General features: G+C 43.7%; 1 protein-coding gene across 1 annotated transcript; it reads right to left on the reverse strand.

The window, feature by feature from the left end:
- Positions 1–6,607: 6,607 nt before the first annotated feature.
- LOC148755975 (mammaglobin-A-like) lies at positions 6,608–7,460 on the reverse strand. Its single transcript, XM_088790014.1, has 2 exons — positions 7,323–7,460; positions 6,608–6,956 (listed from the first exon to the last, which is right to left on the reverse strand). Exons 1-2 carry the CDS (start codon positions 7,375–7,377, stop codon positions 6,646–6,648), a joined length of 366 nt encoding a protein of 121 aa, XP_088646140.1. The 5' UTR covers positions 7,378–7,460; the 3' UTR covers positions 6,608–6,645.
- Positions 7,461–7,813: the final 353 nt, after the last annotated feature.

Below are 7,813 nucleotides of genomic sequence, written 5' to 3' on the forward strand. Positions count from 1 at the left end.
CAGTTCAAGACTAATTCAAGATAAAACCTCTAAGCAAGTTAGAATTTAAAGGGAATTTCCTTGGCTTGATAATGTACGCCTACAAAAAAAAATTCCCCAGCAAATATGGTGAATGGATGTATTTGTCCCACTAACAGGTCCAATGCAAAAATGTCCATTGTCATTGCTTCTGAACCTTTTACAGGAGGTTGTAGCCACTGCAGTAGGGCAAAAAGAAAAAAGGCACTGGAAGGAAGAATTAAAACCATTCAGAGATGACTTGTAGAAAAATCTGATAGTGCCTACCAAAGGGTTAATAAGGGAATTTAGCATGGTTGCAGGTATAAGATTTATATACAAAAATCAATTGTATTTCTATGTACTTACTTTGCACAGTCAAATTGAAATTAAAATCAATTCCATTTATAACAATATCCAAAATTATCAAAATCTTATGGAAAAATTTGATAAAAGATGTGAGAGACCTGTACAGTAAGAGCTATAAAACATTGCTGAGAGAAATTAATGAAGAGCTAAACGAGGTAAACATAGTATTCATCGATTAGAAACAGTATTCTTAAGATGTCAGGTTCCTCCAAATTGATGGACGGATTTAATGCAATGCAATCTCAACCAAAGTCCAAATAGGTTTTTTTTCTTTTGTAAGTTTATGAAAAAAATCTGGTTTCAACTGGAAAATCTATATTTAACTGCACAGGACCTACAATAGCCAAAACAATTTTGAAAACATAAGAAAAAATTTGGAGGGGCAAAACTGCATAACTTAAAAACTTAATACAAAGCTGCAGTAGTCAGGATAGTATGATACTGGTGTAAAGATAGACAAATAGATCCTTGGAACCATATAGAGTCCAGAAATAGAACTACGAATATATGGTCATTTAGCTTTTCACAAAGGTGCAAAGGCGATTTAGTGTGGGAAGGATAACTCAACAAGTTGTCTTGAAACAATTGGATATACTAAACAAATCCCAACCTCACCATATATCACGTTTAATTCATGATGGACCATAGGCCTAAATGTAAAAGCTGAAAATAAAAAGCTAGAAGGAAACAGGACAATATCTCAATGTCTTTATGTTTGGCACAGATTTCTTACACAAGTCACAAAAAGTATGAACTATACAGGTAAAAATCAAAATTGAAAACTTTTTGCTCTTTAAAACTCACCAATATTCAGCATTCCCCACTCCCCCTCCCCATGAGTGGGATGGTGCAAATAACCTATCTTACCATATTCCCAGGAATAGAACAGGTAATGATCACCACCTGTTCAGTGAAGATGAATGAAATTTTCAGTGGTTCTCTATGCCTATCATGTGAAGTTCAATGTCTCCCTTTAGAAGTTAGTATATCCAGGCCTGTATAAGAATCAAAACTTCACATTGTGTCACAATTAATACTTTTTCCCCTTTGCTTCCCTTTTTCTCTTCAACCTGCTAACCATAGTTTCTGACAGATTTAGGGCTTACAAATGGGGAGAGATAAGGAGACAAAGTTCTTAATTCACTCATACTCTTGGGTCTGGTATAAGTTCTCTGGGCCAGTCTCTTCCTCTCGTGGGACACCTTCATGGGTCTGCAGAAAGCTCAGGTTACTAAGATCTGTTACTCTCTTCATGGTTAATAAAGATTCAAAGTACTAGCAGCTCTGGAAAAATAAAAAATATGACAGGTGGAAAAAAATAATAAAGGAGTTGGAAGACAAAAGATATGTGTAACAAAAGTGATTTATTCATAGTGGAAGGATAAAGAACACAAACATGAGAAAAGAAAAGTTGCTAACGCTTCCTTGTAGGATGTTCAACTAACCGGCTTCTAGAATGAGAGACATTGTGATGGGAAGAAAGTCACCAATGAAAAACATCCAGAAGATTTCCCAGAAGTGAAGAATATGAAATTGAATAGCCCACTATAATACAGGGGCTCAGCTCCGGCAGGTGAACGCAGGATACAGTAAGGCCGAAAAGGGACAACGGAGTCATGGATAGGGGGTTAATACCACTATATTCTCGCTGGCAGCCAGTCGAGATGCAAGAGGTAAACAGCCAATATCCCAAGGGACCCTCCTACACCACAGTCTCAGTGGTGGCGGGGTGATGTCTGTTTTGTTTTCCAGCAAACAATATATAACGTGTTTTACATATTTCCACAAGACCTTTGGCTCAGACGACTACAGAGAAAGAACAGAACCGAGTGTCCATTGGTAGAAACCACAACTTTCTTTTTTTGATCTTTTGAGCTGCAAATTGCAAGACACTTGTTGAAACATCAAATACATTTCATGTCAAAAAAGTATCTGCAAACCTAAAATTCTTTTCTTGTGATCTGATGAAAATGGAGGCTTTAGAGAGACTCACACCACACACGCGTGTGCTCGCACACACGCACACACACATTATTCATGAAGAGCTCATGGGTGCAGGACTGCAGAATCTGAGCAGCACGCTGTTCCTCACCACCTGTAGCCCAACATCGACCCTTCTCTGGAAAGTGATTTTCCTCCCCTCTCACCCCATCTTCCGGGACGATCTCTGCCTTGCTCAGGCCCTGAGGTCCTGGTGGTTGCGACAAGCTCAAGTTCCCACATCTCCTTCAGTCCCTGTGTCCATGCTGAGCCAGGCTCACCATGGCCGGGCTCTCTGTGTCCCTGGTCTGAGTGTGCAGGGAGGGGAACAGCCAGCGAGAAAGGGGGCTCAGGCAGGGCAGGGATGAATCCTGTCTGCATCCTAAGATTGGATCTATATCCTCAACCGGATTGTTAAAATCTTTCATTACAAAGTTATTTATCATACCCCTCTGTGCCCATAACCCCAAACCTCAGGAAAAACGTTTATTTGTCTGTGTTCCTATGAGTGTGGTCATTTATGTGAAAACCAATGAACAGGACCCATACACACCTGCTTCATCCCTTTCACACCCTCAGATCTATCACTTCTCTATCCCTCGTGGGCTGTTAGGTAAAATTCCATAATTATAATTTCCTTCCTTTATGATAAGCCTCAGAGAATCTTGACCCTTAGCGGCACACAAGTCCTTCTGGGAGCCCTATTGTGTTGAGCTCAGGGTCACTGGGATTGTTGGGTCCCCTCACAGACAAGGCTTTGCTCCCCAATGGAAGGGAATCATTCACATGCTTCCCGCCCCTAGAGCTCGGGTCCATCTCCCTCCCCCACATTTCACAGTCATCTCTGTACCCAGAGAATAAATATATGACACAATATAAGTCAGGTTATGCTGGAGCTTCCGTTTCATGGCTGATGGTTCTTTTGTAGAATCTGGACTCTGGAATCCACCTTCTCTTCAATTCCATTGCTGCTTCCTCCTCATCTCTGACCCCAACTTCCCAGGAAGCCGTTTGCCTCACTGTCCATCCTTTGACTGTGTCCTCCTGTGACCAGTTCTTACAATCATGGTCATTCACTCATAAACTTCTTGTTGGATGCACTTTTTTTTTTAAGTTTATTGGGGTGACAGTAAAGTTACATAGATTTCAGGTGTACAATTCTGCAATACGTCATCTATAGATCACATTTTGTGTTCACCTCCCAGAGTCAGTTCTCCTTCCATCACCATATATTCGATCCCCCTTACCCTCATCTCCCACCCCCCACCCCCTTACCCTCTGGTAACCACTAAACTATTGTCTGTGTCTGTGAGTTTCTGTTTCTCATTTGTTTGTCTTGTTCTTTTGTTGTTTTTGGTTCATATACCACATATCAGTCAAATCATATGGTTCTCTGCTTTTTCTGTCTGACTTATTTCGCTTAGCATTATACTCTCAAGATCCATCCATGTTGTCACAAATGGTCCTATTTCATCTTTTCCTACCGCCGAATAGTATTCCATTGTGTATATATACCGCAACTTCTTTATCCATTCATCTATCGAAGGGCATTTTGGTTGTTTCCATGTCTTGGCCACCGTAAATAAAGCTGCAATGAACATTGGAGCACACGTGGACACACATTTCGTATCAGGCACTGCTCTTGGCATCGGGATACATCAGTGAGGAAAACAAACAAAAGTCCCTTCCCTCAGGATGCTTATATTTTATCGAGGGTACAGAAATAATGAAGCAAATAAAGAGGTAGATTAAAAAGTATATTGGGAGGCTGGCCCCGTGGCTCAGGTGGTTGGAGTGCGGTGCTCCTAACGCTGAGGTCACCGGTTGGGTTCCCACATGGGCCAGTGAACTGCACCCTCTACAGCTAATATTGTGAGCAACAGCTCTTCCTGGAGCTGGGCTGCCATGAGCAGCTGGAGGTTGGCGTGAACTGCCATGGGCATTTTACATCACATAATTAAGAAGTATCAAAATTGAGCCTGTCAGGGGTTCATCAAAGGTGTAAGCATCTGTACTGGTAACCACAATACCACTGTACTCTATGTTATAAACTCCTCAAACCCACTTTTTTCCTTCTTCCGTTGCCATAGTGATCCTAGGTGATCCTAGATTTCTGCCATGAGGGTCATCCAGGAAATGTGTGAGCTGAGGCACCACTACTCGCTGCTTCCACAGACCACCTGCCAGCAGCCCTCGTCCACCTAACGCGGGCTCACACTTCTTGCTACAAGCTGTGAGCTGCCAAGGGAGGCCCATGACGTGGGAACGGCTGCTGGACATCAGACATTGTTTCCTTCATCTCATTCACCAACTTTTGCCATGAAGCGATGGTCCAATGGTATCTCTTTTGGTTCACACCTAAGAAGAAGGAAGGAAAATACAAGAAATGACTGGTTTACTCCTGAACTTCCGTAACATTTCTCCCCCTGCCCTGCCCTACGCATGCAGCTCATAGTGCTTGGAATCCTGTCCGGGTCCCATTGGGGCACAACCTAGAGTTTGGGGACACTCTCCGAGTAGAAGCAAATGTACAGCCCCTGCTCCACTGAGCTTCAAATATGGTGATAAGTAGGAGTGGTTTCTTTAGTCCATTCACATCCCCCAAGTGCCAACCTTGTTTTTGGCCCAAAAACTCAGACTCGTAAGACACATCTTGGGGAGACCGGCAGGTTGCCCCCAGCACTGCTTCTCTAAATATGCTCCTCCCACACCAGAAACATCAGCATCACCTGGGAGCTTGTGTGAAACACAACTTCTTGGACCCCAGCGCAGATCTTCTGATGAGAAAGTCAAGGATGGGACCAACAAGCTGTCTCAGCAAGACCTCTAGGTGACTCAGATGCGGGCTAGTATTCAGAATCACCACCTTTTAGCATCTCACATAGGTTGGCCAACAGAACCTTAATCTGTTGTTTCCTGGAATATTGGTCCCTAATGTAATTTATGATGACACCTATTTATGTAAAAACTAAAGAGAATCCAGACCCTGGAGAGTCCTTCCTCCTGGAATACTCATCTCCCAGACGCCTCGCACTCTCTGCCTCACCTCCTTCAGATCTGGGCTGAAACATGACGACTTTACTGAGCTCTTCCCTGTCCGTCCTAATTAAAACCGCACGCCCACCCTTCCTCCTCTCCTTATTTTCCTCTGTGGTATTTATCACCTCCCAATATACTTTTTAATTTATCTCTTTACTTGCTTCATTATTTTTCTCCCCTCAATAAAATATAAGCATCCTGAGGGAAGGGATGTTTGTCTGTTTTCCTCACTGATGTATCCTGATGCTAAGAGCAGTGCTTGGTACAAAATGTGTGTCCAACAAGAAGTTCATGAAAGAATGACACTGATTGTAAGAATTTGTCACAGGAGGACACAGTCAAAGGATGGACAGTGAGGCAAATGGGTTCCTGGGAAGACAAGGTTGGAGATGACAAGGAAGTGTCAATGGAATTAAGAGAAGATGAATTCCAGAGTCCAGATTCTACAAAACAACATCAGCCAAGAAACGGAAGCTCCAGCATGAACTGACTTATATTGTGTCATATATTTACACTCTGGGGTACAAGATCACTGTGAAATGTGAGGGAGGGAGATGGACCTGAAGCCCTGGGTGCAGGAAGCATGTGAATAATTCCCTTCCATTGGAGAGCGAACTCTTGTCTATGAGGGGACCCAACAATCCCAGTGACCCTGACGCTCAATGCAATAGGGCTCCAGAAGGACTTGTGTGCCGCCAAGGGTCAAGATTCTATGAGGCTTATGATGGAGGAAGAAAACCATAATTATGGAATTTTACCTAACAGCCCACAGGGGATAGAGAAGTGATAGATCTGAGGATTTCAAAGGGATGAAGGAGGTGTGTATGGGTCCTATTCATTGATTAGCACATAAATGACCACACTCATGGGAACACAGACAAATAAGCGTTTTTCCTGAGGTTTGGGGTTATGGCGCAGAGGGATATAGTAAGTAACTTTGTAATGAAAGATTTTAACAACCCGGTTGAGGATACAGATCCAATCTTAGGATGCAGACAGGATTTATTTAGAAAGTCTTTAAAATGTTTTACTATTTGATCTATCAACAAGAGGAATTCATTTATCTGATCACCCTTAAAGTGAAGGACGGTCTTAAAAATCAGATATTTTCTAAGCTGACGATTAGGGGAGCTTTTGCCCAAGCAATTTTATCCCTCTTTGCCCTTTTCATTTATCACTCACTAAGGATTCCACAAAGTGAAGAGACAGAGCAGCACTGAACCTCGGATGGCTTTCTTGGTGTGACAGTGTTATTCACACTCACCAACAATGAAAGCCGGGGAAATAAAGCATGGTCGACACTTGCTTTGGCATAATTAGACTTAGAGGCTGCTTGTCTCTGTCCAGTGGATTGAAAACACTTAAAGAAGAAATCGAAATTACCATCATCACTTGGATGTTGTCCAGAGTTTCATCATCCTGGTCAAGAAAACATTGCTTCAGTAGCTTTAGGGCCTTTGCAGTGGTTTCACCACTTATAAAGGGTTGTAGTTCCGTGAGGAACTGATCAACGCCCACTTCAGAAGAGATTGTATCATCTATCAGTTCCTCAAGGAGCGTGCAGCCAGAACCTGGGATGAAAGCATGCAAAAGTGGGCTCACTTACAGAGGTATGAATTCCTTTATGGGCACAGCTAGGGTGTTTGTCATCTTACATCCCAGGAGAGACGCACATTCAGAAAGATTATGGTCAACGGTCTTGAGTTCTCACATCTAGGAGAGTAAACTCAGGATCTGGGATTTCCTTCAAGCCCTGAAACATTGCCTCCTTGCACCCCCTTCCTGGCTTCCACAGCCCAGAGAAGCCAAACACATGAAAAACGAGGACCCTGGAGAAATGAGAGGCGCTGTGCTGGGCTGTGGGGAACAGGAGGTCGTCCACAGGGGCCCTGACAACACCCTGCAAAGCGAAGCCCGCCCTCCGAGTCAGTGCTCACCTGCAAAGCAGGAGACGGGGAGGGCGATCAGCATGAGGACGGTCAGCAGCTTCATGGCGCAGCAGCGGCTGTGGGCTGGTGAGTGCGGTGTGGCAGCGAGGAAGGGACTCACTTTGGAGCTGAGGGCGCTGAGCTCCTCCTTTTATGCTCCTGGTGGCCACGTAACCCCTCCCCCCAGCGAGGGGAGGAGTCACAGGATGAACCTGGCGCTGGGCCAGGAAGCCACAGCGGGGAAACACCCAGAACCCAGCCACCCTGAGTTCTGTTCATAGAAACGAAGGAGACTGAGTTTTCGAACCAAAAACGACTTTGGAACTGCAATAACGTCACATGACAGTAGTTGCAATGAATGCAGACATGCTTGCTGAAAAAAAGAAAAGCTAATTACAATGTTATGAGCCGTTTTGTTTCATTATTAGGGTGGTTTTTTGTGTCCCCATCCTCCTCCTCCTCCTCCTCCTTTTTTTCCTTCCCTTCCTCCTCCTCGTGTT

Source organism: Rhinolophus sinicus, chromosome 14 (genome assembly GCF_057876585.1).
Source record: "Rhinolophus sinicus isolate RSI-liver-muscle chromosome 14, RSI-T2T, whole genome shotgun sequence".
NCBI classification, from domain to species: Eukaryota; Metazoa; Chordata; class Mammalia; order Chiroptera; family Rhinolophidae; genus Rhinolophus; species Rhinolophus sinicus.